Source organism: Nyctereutes procyonoides, unplaced genomic scaffold, assembly GCF_905146905.1.
Source record: "Nyctereutes procyonoides isolate TBG_1078 unplaced genomic scaffold, NYPRO_anot_genome, whole genome shotgun sequence".
In the NCBI taxonomy this organism is placed as follows: Eukaryota; Metazoa; Chordata; class Mammalia; order Carnivora; family Canidae; genus Nyctereutes; species Nyctereutes procyonoides.
In genome coordinates this window covers 4,778,745-4,794,216 of record NW_026575044.1, presented here as the reverse complement: position 1 = coordinate 4,794,216, position 15,472 = coordinate 4,778,745, and the positions used below count along the sequence as shown (strand labels likewise).

Genomic DNA, 15,472 nt, shown 5'->3' with positions numbered 1-15,472 from the left:
TTCCCCTTTTCCCCAATAGCCCTTCACCACTTAATCTATATCCAATGAATTTTTGCATCTAACTTTTAACTTTTGGAAAAAGGATTTCTCAAATATTAATATATTTCTGCTCATAAGCGGGAAGTACTTCTTCCTTAAGATTGAATAAGAAGCATTTCAAGTTTTTTTTCAAATACTCAACTACTAACAACTGTTATACTTGAAATAAGAACTTAAAAAAAAACTTCAAAGAGTCTAACTTATTTTCCTCCAGTGTTAAATATGATGACTACATTTTGCAAGTATCCTTAGGCAATACACACACAACAGGCACAGAACTCTAATTTTATTATTCATTTTATTTTCATATAAATTAACATCCTAGAAAAATCGAAATAGAAACACTAAATACAGTATTGCACATAGCGATCTTTGTTAAATGCCCTATTATTTCAGTGAAGAATGGTAATATACACATTGGAGGGACTGAAGGAGACAGGAAGACTACAAAACAAACAAAATCCACTACTCTTTCTTTGCACTTAAACTATAAACTAAAAGGTAAGAGACTATATTTCACATAAATGCAAACAGAGTTATGATTCAGAACATTTTCTTAAGTTCCTTTCCATAATTGGTTTCCAATAGCAAGAAATTCTCCCCTTTTATTAATGACCATAACTGCCAACAAATATCATTAAAAAGAATCTTACGGAACCCCATCTATTAATATTAGACAAAATCATCACAATGCATCATGAGATGACTTTAACATACTCTCACAAAGAGTGGGAGATTTACTTTTTTACCCCTCAACATGAAATAAAATAAAGTCCTTTCCTATGCTCCTTCAGATAACAAATCATTACATACTCATTTTACAGCTTTTAGTCACCTGCTATAACATATAAAGATAATCCCAATCATGTAAAAATATTCAGGCAGGTATGTTTAATTAACAGATGCCAATCCATCCAAAAACTTACTTTTTTCCCTTTTTTGGCCAACAATTAGTTATGTTTGGCAATTTTATGAGCATCATTTATTTAAATTCCTTCAAAATATTGAGTCATGTTTTATTTGTGAAGGCCAATGGTAAAGTTAGAGAGGCACACCTTTAGTTTAACTTACTTTAGCTGAAGATAAGCTTTATGTAGAGTCTCAAAGAACACAGGGCTGATAAAAGCCCTCATTAAACTTAAAACTCTAATTCCTGCCTATATTAGATGATTTATAGGAAAGGGTTTTCCTTTTACTATATTTCTTCTATTCATTGTCTGACTTGAGTAAAAAATGATAATCTTCTTTCACAAATATATAGTTATGGAGAGCAACCCAAGAGTTGGGAAAGCCTTGATCATGATATATAAATGGTACTTAAATTTTAAAATAGAAAGTTTATATGTAGACATGAAACTGATACAAACAATTCACTAGAAATAACATTTTAACCATAAATCTAAATGCAGTGACATGGAGTACTGGTTGTCAGTAGAAAGTAAAGTGTTTTGCTGGGATAAGGAATATTCTCACAAAAGTAAATTTTAGGTTAACATTTAGCATGTTCAGCATTAATGCAAATATTGCCTCTTATACATGCTGTTTTGGTCTATCAATATAATACCATAAACTTTACAAAAAGAAAAGGTGTCAAATTCTCCACTGGTCTACTGATTTTGCATTTTTATGAATGTACAGTAAAATTCAACAATCAGTGAACTGTCTAGAAAACACAAAGATTATGCAAGAGGTCAAGAGGAAAAATGAACAAAATGATGTAGTTTCCTTCCCGCCCTCAGGTCAGCTGAATTTTGTGGAAGTGGTTGCAGTGACTCATATTCATTCTGCTTTTCATTGTTCAGGTTTTCATGCTTATCTTTGCTTTCTGAAAATAAATGCACCAGATAAGAGTTATAGTTAGTAAGAAGAACTTTAAAAAATGTACGGAGTTTAGAATAGCCCAAACAAGATCTTTTCATTTGGATCAAATTCTCTGGGAAGAAGTTAAAGATCCAGCAACCGGGCAGCCCTGGTAGCTCAGTGGTTTAGCGCCGACTTCAGCCCAGGGTGGGATCCTGGAGACCCGGGATCAAGTCCCATGTCGGGCTCCCTGCATGGAGCCTGCTTCTCCCTCTGCCTGTGTCTCTGCCTCTCTCTCTCTCGATGTCTCTCATGCATAAATAAATAAAATCTTTTTAAAAAAAAAAAAAAAGATCCACCAACCCATAAAGGAAAAAGATATAAGTAAAATCTGTTTTATCTTTAACAATTTTCACCAGAGGGGGTCTGGGTGGCTCAATCAGTTAAGTGTCTCCCTTTGGCTCAGTCACGATTCCAGGGTCCTGGGATCAAACCCTACGTCAGGCTCCCTGCTTCTTATCCTCTCTACTTGTGCTCTCTCTCTCTTAAATAAATAAATAAAATCTTAAAAAAAAAAAAAAAGATTTTTCACCAGCCAAATCACCAAATGTTTTTTAGGGAAAAAACAAAACAAAACAAAACAAAACAAACAAAAAACCTTTAAAAATTTAGCTTCTAACCAACATGAAAACGTGGCAACTCATCTTTCTCATTCTCAATTCTATGCATAAATACATAAATATGAAAAATTGAACTGACTGCTTCATTTCATGGTTAATGATTTAATTCTCTTCTATCCTTATAATGGCCTGATTGAGGTTAATTAATAATTATTCCTCCTCATTCAATGCACCCTAAGGTTGCACTTTAATCAAAAAGAAAATAAACTAAATCATAATATAATACTTACTATTAGAGAAGACTATGATGTAGACAAACTAAAGGAAAAATATCTTTTAAATGAGGATATACTTCCTAACATTTAGGGTTCCTAAAACCCTAACATAAATAGGGTTTAATCACAGTTTACTCAAATTTCAATCTGGGTTATTTTGATATCTTTATCATTTACACCACATTAGACTAATCTGATTCAAAATGTTCCTCTTTTAAAGCCCAACCCAACTTTTAAAACAGCATCATTTACTTATTCTTGTGATAACGTGATAAACTCTCAAAACATTCAAAACAATATTGACAGTGTCACAAGGGAAAACTCATTATTTTTACCAAGCCTTGGCGTCTAGGGTGCACGATATGGCATTTTAAAGAAGTGGGCAAGGAGGAATCTTAGATTAGTTTGTTAAACTCAGTCTACTGGCTGACTGTCAAACAGCCAATTCTCTAGAGCCACTTATGGGTACAAGCCAGGTCTGAGCTCCCTGGTCTGAGCAAAGGACAATACCACACTTGGCATTTTCCATCATGCTTTAGATCCCATTGGTGCTAACCCAATAACAGCCACTCTGGATTTAAATGCAGCCCTGTGCTGGTGATGCTTATGTAATGGAGAAAGTGAGAAACTGCCCCCCAACCCCCGCCAACACACACATATCCAGGCATCGCATTCCCTTAGTAGATTTGTCTTTATTCTTAAGCTTCAGGTACTAGATACTGAGATTCTCCTAGCCTTTTAGGCCTGATTAAAGGCATAAAGAAAAGGAGATCCTTCAAGTCAGAGCATTTCATTCACACTTAGGAGAAAAACAATTAAAACATTATTATGTGAGTTTGTATATATTGTGAAGACAGTGTTTAAAAGTCAAAGCAAATCACAAGGTAAAAAGAGAAGAGTTAAATACTTACAATTCCAGAGTCATGTCTTGGTTTTATTTTATAAAGCGATTTTCCCTTTTTCTGTCTACACACCTCTTCGGCTTCTTTTACTCTGGGTGGAGAGAAGACACATGTATTTAAACAAAGACCTATACAGATCACTGCAAGCCACCTTATGGTAGGTGAGCAAGTTATCAACTCATTCAGGATTTGAATTATTGGAGAAAATAATAACGTATACACAGGAACATTATTAACATGTAATTCAAAAACACTGAATATTAGAGCTAGAGACTAACTCATTCAGGGGTTCTCACCTTGGAATCAAAGGATGTCAAAAAGAATGTTATACAAACACATTAAAAAATTTAATTATCTACATTTCATCTTATATTAAAGGAGTCTCATGTAGAAGGAATTAAGGAAATAGCGCTCATTTTCAGGTGAGGGTACTGAGAGTGGCTCCATTAAACAGGATCGGCAACCATTACATAAATCTGAAACATTAAAATAATTAAACAGTATTATCGAAAAACTCATATGCTTATTTAAAATTATTTCAGATTCACTTTCCACATCATACTTACCCATGCATAAAAGTCATTAGCAGTAAATCCCTGGGCAGGATTTAAAAATTTGAGCTTCATTAAGCAACAACCAACCATTTATTTGAAAACAGAAAATAGAGTGTGTGCAATAATAATGTTTTGACATTTCTTTTTAAAAACACATCCCAAGGAAAACAGCATTGAATTTACCAGAGGTACAGTTAGGAGATGTTATGTTGAGGTAAGTTCTTCATTACATTCTAGATCTGCTATTTGATTTTGGGTAATGTCCTGATACCACCAACTCTTGCATTCCCTGAAATACTAAAAGGGCTTAATAATATATAATAGCATTATTATTATTACTACACAGAATTGTTGCAAAGATCACAAAATTTTTATTTAAAAAGTAATTTATAAATTGTAAAATGCTATAAAGTATATGTGATTGTTTTAATTAAACAAATGGTAAGGAATCTGTAAACTAGGATTATATTAGTAAAAAGGGGTGCCATAAAAAGGAAAATAACCTGCCAGGTTAATTTATTTATTATTACAATTTCCCTTGGGAATTAAAAATGGAGTATTCCTAGAGAAACTAAAAAGGCCATGACTTATCTTAATAAAAGACTTTTTATATAGATCTTGAAGCTTATTTCCTGAAAGAAATGAACTATAAATATATTTTTTTAAGCCCTATGGTCAAGAATTCCTCTGCCCTACAACTGAATGAATCCTGTTTTGAAGCAGTGGAATGAAGCAAATGATCCAGCACAGCAGCTATAAGACTGATACTAGAGTTTACATTAAAACATAACAAATGAAAGTAATTCCTTTTGGACATAAAATGCCTGCTGAGTTGATATTGTTAGTAATTCCAGAAAATGATGACAATTTAGAAGACACTTCATTGTTACTACTTTTATTACTTTCTACCCAAGCCATAAATTGCCTTTAATCCTTCCTCCAAACATTTGAAGACAAAGACATTTTCTTTACAACAAACAAAGGATTGCAGAGTTACCATCTTCCTCTGGAATAGCTACCAGTAAATTTAAGTTGAAATATTTGGACAGGGAATTAAAAAACTTTTTTTTTAAGCACTTAGCCAAAATCCAGTAGATCCCCTCTTAACTTTACTTGGAACTCTAAAGTATTTTATAACATTTATTAAAAAAATATACTTTACAAGTATTTAGATCACCAAAGCATCTTAATTTTCTCACCATCATATTTATTTTGTTTTTAAAACACATTTTTTCTAAGGATCACAGGGAGGCAAATCTAATACAAACAGATTTAATTTTTTACGCAAAAAGAAATTCAGCCATTCCTTACAGTAGAGATGACAAAAGCAAAAGAGAATGTGCGTCAAGGAACCCTCACAAGATCTAGCTTACTCCTTCGATCATTTATGGAGCAGTAACTCCAGGTCAGGCACTGGGCTCGGCTGTTTTATAAGGACAATTACATTCAATGTCTAATAAGAGAGCTACACACACAAGCAAGTAAATATGAAATGTGCATTAAGCACCACCTAGGTTTGGAGAAGTCCAGCTGTGTCCCAGGAGGGTAGAGGTTGTGAAAATCTTTCTGGAGCAGGTTGACAGCTGAGCCTTGCTTCAAAGAGAAATCGTAACTGCTCATACTTTCCTTGGAAGGGGAAATGGGACAGAGGATAAAGAATAATACAGGATGATACGTGCAAAGGCCAAGTAAGACAAGGAGTACAGCAGAACATACACACTTCTGGCCTGTGCTGCCATAGGATCTCCATAACCCTAGAGGCCAGTGCTAGAGAGCTGGCTGGCTTTATGCTCCAGGTTCTGATGCCCATGGCTGAGGTGAGTCAGTCACTGACTGCATCCTAGGCACCTCAAGACAGGCACAAATAAATGATGTGAGGAGCTGAGAAACTAAGCGCCAGAACCTCAAGGAGCTGTTCTTTGGATTTGGAAGCACAAGCATGAAGCATGTGTTAAAATGCAATTTTCTGGATCTGTTTTACTCTGGTGCAGTCCCTGGTGGGGGGTGGGTTGGGGAGAGGGCTATATTTCTAAGGAGTTCCTAACTAGAGGCCATGATGAAGACAGCCTGTAGGCCACACTGCTTGCCCCGGCCCCGAGGTATTCCCCTGAAGCCTGGACTGGGCAGCTGCACTGAGCCTCGACCACTGTGTTTCCTCACCCCTCTCTCCTTCCAGTGCACACCGGGTCCCAGCCCACACCCTGAGATCTTGCTCACTTCAGCACTTTGTGCTAGTGCCCCTCCTAAGCTTCCCAGCAAATGTGGCTTCTTACAAATGCCAATTTTATTTCAACAAAACTCTGACAACAAGAAATTTTTTCCACACTTTAGGCAGGAAAAAAGAATGTGTCCCTGGAGGTGAGATACGCTGCCAGAGTTGGCAGAAATAAGAAGCATAACGAGGGAGAAGCCGGGAAGGAGGGGGCCGAGGCAGCTGTCCATATGAGTGTCTCCTGCTCACTCTCCATCTGGGTGAGCATAGCGGGCTCGTCAGCTGGCTCGTCCAAGTTAGGCCTATTGAGTAACTACTTGTACATGTTCCATCCTCTTTCCCTCCTGCCTCACCCCTCATTCAATCACACTGAAAATTTCTTAAACTGAGTAGGAAAAAGATGTATATCTCATAACTAGACATCACTAGGCCTTAAGTGAAAAAGCATGGTGGTGATAACATTTCAAACAAGAAGTAAAAATGGCCACCATGTCCTGCTTGGAAAGGAGGTGGGGAGTAAAAAGGCGAATGATACTTTATAAAGAGAGAAAGGAGAGAGAGGAAACAAAGGCTAGGTAGAAGAAGAAAGTCCTTGGCTTCCAAATGTCGTCGGCACTTGAGTTTAAACTCCATTTAGGGTGAGGGCTATGGATGGTATGCAGACAAAGCTCTAATGCTTGATTCATGAAGACATGTTCTTTTGAATCTGGCTGCCTTCACACAAAGGAGACTGCCAGGGCATTTGTAAATCACGATTTCACCCTCTCAGAGAACTAAAAAGGGAAGTAAAAAATTTCAGATGACATCTTTGATAGGCTTACTTAACAGTTGCAACTTCCAATCAGCAATCTAGATTACAGAAAGAAAACATGAGCAAAAAACAAACCATATGATAATGAAAATTCTTCATTCATCATTTTTAGTGGTCTTGGAAAAACAACAACACAAAAAAGCAGGGATTAGAAAACAAGAAATACAGCATTACCAAAAAAAAAAAAAAAAGGAAATATAGCATTACCTTTTAGAAGAGAAGGAAAAGGATACTGAGCAGTATATAATGGCTATAAAATTTGATGTTTATGCTAATATTTCACCATCATAGCTTCTATTGACTACTGAACTTCCAAAACAAAACTATGCTGAATAAATATCAAATGCGTGTACTTATCCCTTACATGGAAGACCAAATGTAATCAGACAATGAGGCATTCTTTATTTTTAAGGGAGAATTTAACTATAGGAAATAACCAGAAGACATATATGGAATCAGGTTCGGCAAACAGAGTAGGAGACCAATTTGAACAAAACAATTTTTGTCACAAGAAAGGTTTCATTCAGACAACAATTGGGAAGAGTGACAGGAATCAGTGCGTGATTCCCAGAAAATAGAAACTTGGTCCAGTTAAGGGCCAACTCTGTATAACCAATTTTGAATAAAGTTTTTCTGAAAAAAATCAAACTTTTCTCTTTATTAACTAGAACGATTTACCTCATACCTGATGGCTCATGCTTGTCCCAGCCTTCGTCACTGCTGTAATGTGCTGATACAGGGCTATGTTCATGGCCTCCTAAAATACATACATACATCGTGGCTTGCCCCTGCATGGATTTAACACTGACTTGGCTTTACTTTGTGTACACTTGTTAAGGTTTGTGTTTCTGGCTAACACAGCAAGTTGTGCTCTCATCTTGCTGGTGCCAGTATGCCTGCCTTGAGTAGAGACTTTAATCTTCTTCTAATAACTTCTATCTTCTCTAGATGGGAAAACCAGATAACAGAGCTAATTTAAATAGGCTTCAAATTAGAGCAGTAAGACTGAGTTCAATTCTAGCTAAACGAAGAGTTCCTGGACCTGGAGGCAGTACTTCCAGCTGCCACAGGGGCTTCTCCCTTATGCCGCATACCTCCCACATACTTCAGAGTTCCCAACTGTGTCTGGAAGGCTGGGGAGGCCAGAATTCTGACTTACGGATAGGCAGGGCTTTACTGCTCTAAATGTCTAGGAGTATAAGATTTTAGGACCATGTCACCATATTGTACCACCCAACCTGCTTACTTAGTGGGTTGTCCGCAAAGATGGAAAGTAATGCTGGAATCAAGGTAAAATCTGAAATTCAAGCTTATCAAGGTAAAGAAGTGTGACATCATTAATTGGTAATGACAGATTTTGTGATGCATCAGAGAACCACCTACAGGATAGGGAGGGAAGCATTTGGTGAGGAACAGGACTCTGAGATTATCCCTCAGTTGAAACTGTTTTCTCAGTCCAGCGCAAACCGACCGAGAAAAACAAAACATCTTTAAGTATTAGAGCTTAAATTTAAACTTACTTAAAAAACTTTATATTAAATTTATTTTCTAAAAAAATAAAGTTGTAAATATAACGTAAAAAAGAAAAATACATATTAATACATCTATAGGATTTTTTTATTCCTTCTATGCAAATACCCTAAGTTGTAACATCTTCATTCGCTTTTAAAGAGTTATGAATTCAGAAGTTATGAAGCATAGAAAATTTGCCCAGGACAATGAAAATGTTTTTAAAGTCTATATTAGAGACAAGACAGAAGTAGATGGTAGAATGAAAAAAAAATACTTTTTAATTACAGAATTTCCTGAAACTAATTTGCATTCCAATTATTATTTTTATTTTGGTATTTTTAAAAACAAATGAAAAGTTTCTCAAATTTTGTCCTTAATATAACTGGACACATTTGACCTAAGGGTTATTCTAAACAGAGAGAGTGGTTTCTTATTTCTCTCCTAATAAAGATGTATTTTTTTCTGCACGTTTCCCCCCATCCCCAGACCCATTTATTGTCAGGCAAACATATACAAAAAGTTCAGTGTGATTAAGTTTAAAGACAGTTTGTGAGATGAATAAGGGAGATACACTCTGGCACAGAAACAGAGAAAAGAAACCAGACATCCCTGAGGCCTGCAGGCAGAATAATTTTTATCTACCTTCTAGAGCAAAAGCCAGGCTGGCCACAATCTTATCAAGAAAACAGATACGCTCTCATCATTCAATCGAAGGAGAAAGGGAGTCACTTTTCTGCCACTAAACATTAATAATTTGGTCTAAATAAGTATCTGTGGCAGACGGATTCATTTCCTGCTGGCTCCAATGAGACTTGCTGGGAGTAGCCTGATTCCTTAGTGGAGCCTACAGCCTGCAAGAGATTTAAGCACAGCCTGGCGCTGGGATGTCACACACATGTTGGAGGTCTTGATACACAGATTAATAAGCTAAGAGTAGACATAATTATCATTATTACCAATTCACAATGTACTTCACTGAAATACAACACCATCATGTCTGCCAACAAATTTACAATTTTTTAAGAGAACGGGGGGAAAAGACACATGTATATACACACAGAGAAGGCAGGCAGCCTTTAGACAAAGGCTGGTTAGGAGTGCCAGCTTTAAAGCTGTGGGTCTCTCTCCCTCCAGGTAAAGGACAGAAATAGGTGTTAGATGCCTTCTGGAATTAAAGGTAGATCTGGGGGAGGTTACTCCTGTCTATCTTCTCCCCTGTATAACTAATGATCTAAAATACACAAAAGTACCACAAAGCCCCTGACAATATAATGGGAACAATCAACCAGAAATGCCACTTATCGTTATCCTCAAGTAAAAAGAACTTCAGTTTTCTCAGGCATATATGAATTTCTGAATGTTATTATTGACAATCTCAGACTTTTCAGAGAGAACATTATACTTGTTACCTCAATTATGGAGAACAATCAGAATGAACACAAAATTGCCCTTGACTCAAGAAAACCAAGCTTTAAGAATACCTTTCAGTTTCTTTGATGTAACAAGAGAACGGCTCAGTATGAGCTGAAGAAGGGGTTGGCACAGATGCCTCACACATGGTACTGCACTCATGTCACGGTAAGACATGGTGCATGCAGGCCACTTCTATCAACGATAGTAGCTGAATTTTGAGAAATATACATGGTGTAAAATCTAGGATTCCATGACAAAATACACGTTCTCTGTTTATGTTTTAAAAACTGCAAATATATACATAAAGCCAATAAGCAGAATAAGGTTCATCAGTGTTTCCAAGAGGTATATGTGGGTGAAAAGAGATGCACCATTTATTCAGAAGAAAACATATTCAACCAATCAAATCGATCCCTATGGTCTAAATCTCTTTGGTGACTAAGATTCTAAAAATGTAGAACATGGATGAGCTACCTCAGAAAAAAACTTTCCTATAATTTTGGAATGGTAATAGATAACAAAAGATGGCCATCGATGTATGCCACTATGCCCTCATTTCAAAGCAAACAAAACACCCCTCTCCCCAACAAACACAAGTCGTCATTCATATTAGCCCTTCTGTGGAATAAAAGATGTCAATCCTTTCCTAACTGGCAAGCCCACTAGCACTTTCTAGTTCTTACCTCCTCCACCACGATAATCACTCTGGTTAACTAGTACCTAATTTTAAAATTCTCTTATTCTTTGTCCTTGAAGACTTTCTGAGTTTTCCAAGTATTTTTTTGGACATGCTTCCTCAATCTCTTTTGGTGCTTATTTGTTAAACTTCTCTCCCTTACCCAGGGTCTAATCTTGACTCTGTGGTATCTATAGGCAATCTCTACTTTATAATTCCAACTATAATGAAGACTTTCAGATCCATACCTCTAGTTCTGATCTTTCCCCTGAGCTCCAGATACCAGTGGACATTTTTCTTTCCTCCCTTACCTGGTCCTCCTTGGTTAAGAATATAACCATCCATAACTATTCATCCTCTGAATCCTTTCTCTCCCTCCTCACCAGCCCTCCATATATATGCAAATGGTTAACAAGTTCTGTTACTAATGATTCCTTAGTAATGATTTTTAAATCTGTCCCAAGCTAAATTCCACTGTACCTGATTGTTTTTCAAGCTTCTCCTTATGTCTAGATCACTGCTTGAATGGCATTCACACTGGTCTAATCCATCCTTTACAAATGTCCAAAACATGGGAATCATCTGAGCCACTTATTCATTTGCCAAGAAAATACTGTTTAAGTTTCTTAGTAATGGTATTCAAGGCCATTTGCAACTAACCTAATTTCTCCTTAGTCTCTACAATGTTCCTTTGGTTCCAACCATGCAGAAACACTCCCCACTCCAATGGGAGGTCTTTGCTAAAACTGTTCCTCTGGGTCTACCCATTTTTTTCTCCTCCTTCCATGGCTCCTTCAAGTTAAGCTCAAAAAAGTCTTCCTATAGAAAGTACATCTGACCGTCTAGGAAGGCTTATTTTAAAGACTTACAGCTATTCATATATCTGTCTTTTGCTTTGCTGAATAGTAAGTCCTGTAGATTAGGGATCATGTACATTCATTTTTACATTCCCATGGATAATAATAAAGTTGATACAGGTAAGTATTCACTAGATGTTTGAAAAATAACTGACTAAATGAATAAATGATGATGAACAGGGAAATTAAAAGTAAGCTAAAAAAATCACAGGGATAAATTTTGACAAATAACTAGGACTTTGATTTAAATCTCGTTTCTGCCTCCCTCTTCCAGTGAACTCCGCAGCAATGAGTCTGAATGTCCAATTCACATTTTGAGTAAGCTATGCAGAGTTCTATTTGACCTGACCTTTGAGTTTACTGATTTACTATTATAATTCCATCCATAAATAACAGTGTAGTTAAATCAATGTACATAAAATTTATGAAAGAGTTTAGTGTATATATTCATTTTCTCCCATCTTAAAGAAAAACTAAGTTTATATACATTATATGAATCACTAGGAGCCTTTAAGGATTCCACATGAAATCATGTCACTAACTCTTATTAGCCCTTAGGTTAGTAGCAAAAGATAAATGACAAAGATGTAATAAATTTTCTTTTCAACAAAGCATTTAAAGAATCTCTAATGGGATGTCTGCAGACTAGAAAGAGAAATGATAGGGAGTTGGATACTTAGATGAATTTATGATGGTCAAATATACTAAAAAAAAGATAACAGGGTGTCATTACATATGATTATGTTCCTGTTTTACAAAGCAACCAATTGAAGAGGATCAAGCACAATTAACTAGTAAAATTTATACAGAGACTGTTTTAATAAACTGTCTTAGCAAGCACAGATGTCCAAAAATTGACTGAGATGATTTTTTATTTGAAGAAAGTGAACATTTACAGTAAGCCAGTGGTGTACCAGACACAGTGTGTGAGTGAGTGAGTGGTTCATGTGCACCACTTCATCCAACCATCTGGCAACCAAGCATGAGAGATGCCATTATGCTCTTCTGAAAAGGAGGAGTCTGGGACTCAGTGAGGTTCTTGAGGTCACATGATAATGGAATGAATAATCTGGTCAACTTCAGAGTCTGCACTCTTTCCATATCATTCCCACTAGGAAGGGAAAATCATGGGCTTAATGTCTACCTATTAGTACTGTAAAAAACAAATGGTATTCCCATAATGGGAAGCAAACTAGGGTAGATGATGTTCATTTTACTTCCTATTTTACTTCTCTTTCCTTTTAGAAAGCTTCCACAGAGTGTCTTAAAAGACACTATGATATAAGCTCCTTGAAGTCAAAGAATGCAATGTCTTTCCTTTTCATATCTCATGCCCTGCACAGCATCTGGCTCATCACAGTAACATCTAACATTTACTAAGGACTCCTTATATGCCCGGCACTAGGCTAAAAGGGTTTTACAGATGTTATCTCCTCTAAATAGAGGAGAATAATAATCCCATGGAGTAGATACTATTGTTTCCCAACTTCTACAATGAGGAAACTGAAACCTAAAATGGTCAAATTACTTGCTTGGGGCCATATACCAATTTGTGGCAGGGCTGTGGTTCAAATCCAGTCAAACTAAGAAAATCAACCTTCACAGTTTGGTTTTAACCACCGAACTTTGCCTTTTACTACCCAAATCCATAGATAAGATGAAATACATAACCATTGATATCTTCTATTTATTTCCATGTATATATTTATCATATACTTATATATTTCCACTTGCTATATTAATTTATATCATTTATATATTTAGAAGCATTTGATTCTTTAAGACTGAATCTTTTACAACTCTGAACATATAAAGTGTGGCAGTTCAACATGATTTTTGAGAAGAGAAACTATTGAGAAAAATGGGTACATGTATTTTATTACATACTGGGGAGAAGTACTATAATTGCACAAATTTTGAACTTTACTCAAGGAAAAGTAGCAGTGGAAACACAACAGGCTATAGTGTTCATCTTTGAAAAAGGAAAGTGTGTAAGACTGGAGAAAACAAAGCTACTACCACATTTTCTTGATTCTAATTTCTAGAAGATTATTTTTGATGTAGTTCTCTGAATAAGCATGTGAATTGCAATCAGTATTAACCTAAAAAATACAGAAGGAAGAGGCTTTTTTTACACAAATCTTCAATATATATTTTAAACTATTAACTCAGTAAAGACATTTCTGAAGACAGGGAAGTCAACACACTCTTCAAGTATGTTCAGGTGCTTATTGGTGACCTAATCTGATACAGACATAAAAGTCTGAAAAATCCAGGATAGTCAGCATATTTCCTTAATTGCAGCACATTGCAATGCTCTGAACTAAACAGGAGTAGGTGGCAAGTGCTGGAAAGGCTGACATTCTGTGCTACTGAAGAAGGAAAATATAGTTGCTTCACGGAATCAACAGCAAGGTTCACATTCCAACTGTGTAAATAAAGAACCTGAACTAAACTCTGTCAAACCAAGAGTACCCTTTTTTTTTTTCATGTTCTTCCACAGGAATTAAACATGGCATCAGAAAAAGCTGAGAAATCTGGAAGGTACTATTTAGAACTTTTTGAGATGCTTAGACAATAAGCTTTCAGCAGTCATTGAAAATAGGAATATTTGTGTTCATACACGTGCTAGGATTTTTAAACTCCTCATCACATATTTTTCATCACTAATTTAAAATCTCTGGTTTTAAAAAAATAATATCTCTGGTTTATTTATTTATTTTTTAAAGATTTTATTTATTTATTCATGAGAGACACAGAGAGAGAGGCAGAGACACAGGCAGAGGGAGAAACAGGTTCCACACGGGGAGCCTGACACGGGACTCGAACCTGAGAGGCCAGGATCACGACCTGAGCTGAAGGCAGCACTAAACCGCTGAGCCACCCAGGCTGCCCAAATCTCTGGTTTATTAAAAAAGGTGTTTTTCTCATGGATCTTGCAATAGAGACTATTTTAATTCTATATTAGATGTGGATTTACATGGAATTTACAAAAGTAGCTCAGCTGATGTGCCCTTTATCTGAGTCCCAACAGAATGACCATGTTCTTTCTATACATATTGAAGATTTTTAGATTTCCTAAAAAAAATGGTCTAATGACAATCCCTGGTTCTACAAATTTATGATAGCAAATAAAACAAATTTCTGTCATACATGATGATCAAAACTATAACAAAATCACATGTGACAGCAAAATTAATCTTTTATTGCAGGAGAATAATGGTGTTTACTACATTTGACATTTTTCATGCAAACATCGTTTTACTCTTTCCACATGTTATTTTCTTAATGTCAGTGATTTTTTTTGCATATGGTTCAGAAACATTTTTGATTATAGCTAGTGAGATATAAACTCAAGCTGCTGGTACATACACCATGGCTTTTGTTTTGACACTTCTCTAGCAAAAGATGACATGTATGAAAACTTGGATCCTACTTTTTAAAGACTTTTTTTGTTGTCGTGGGGAGGAATTCAAGGGCTATTAGACGTGGAAATTAGTTTATAGAGAGTTTATCACATTTCCTCCCTGTAAAACTCATAAAAGAGTACCAGAAAGCTATTTATATCATGATGCTTTAGGATTATGCAAGAGGAAGTACGGTTTAATTAAGGGGAAGATGTGGGAGATACAAGGCAGGAATGGGATCAAGGAAACACACATATTAAGGGAGAATAAGGGTCATAATAGTTCCTCTCCTGGATTATTCCTATCCGGCTAAAAATATGCTGTTTATCCCATCATCATCAAAAAACAAAAAACCCTAATTCACCTTCCTCTCCAGCTGGACTTCTTTTCTCTG

General features: G+C 36.0%; 1 protein-coding gene across 1 annotated transcript in view; it reads right to left on the bottom strand.

The window, feature by feature from the left end:
• Nucleotides 1-362: 362 nt before the first annotated feature.
• Nucleotides 363-15,472, bottom strand: part of FMN2 (formin 2) — a 363,009-nt gene continuing 347,899 nt past the window's right edge. The window contains 2 exon segments of the mRNA XM_055323458.1: nt 363-1,864; nt 3,646-3,727. Of these exon segments, the coding sequence (XP_055179433.1) occupies nt 1,838-1,864; nt 3,646-3,727 (109 nt within the window). The 3' untranslated portion in view covers nt 363-1,837.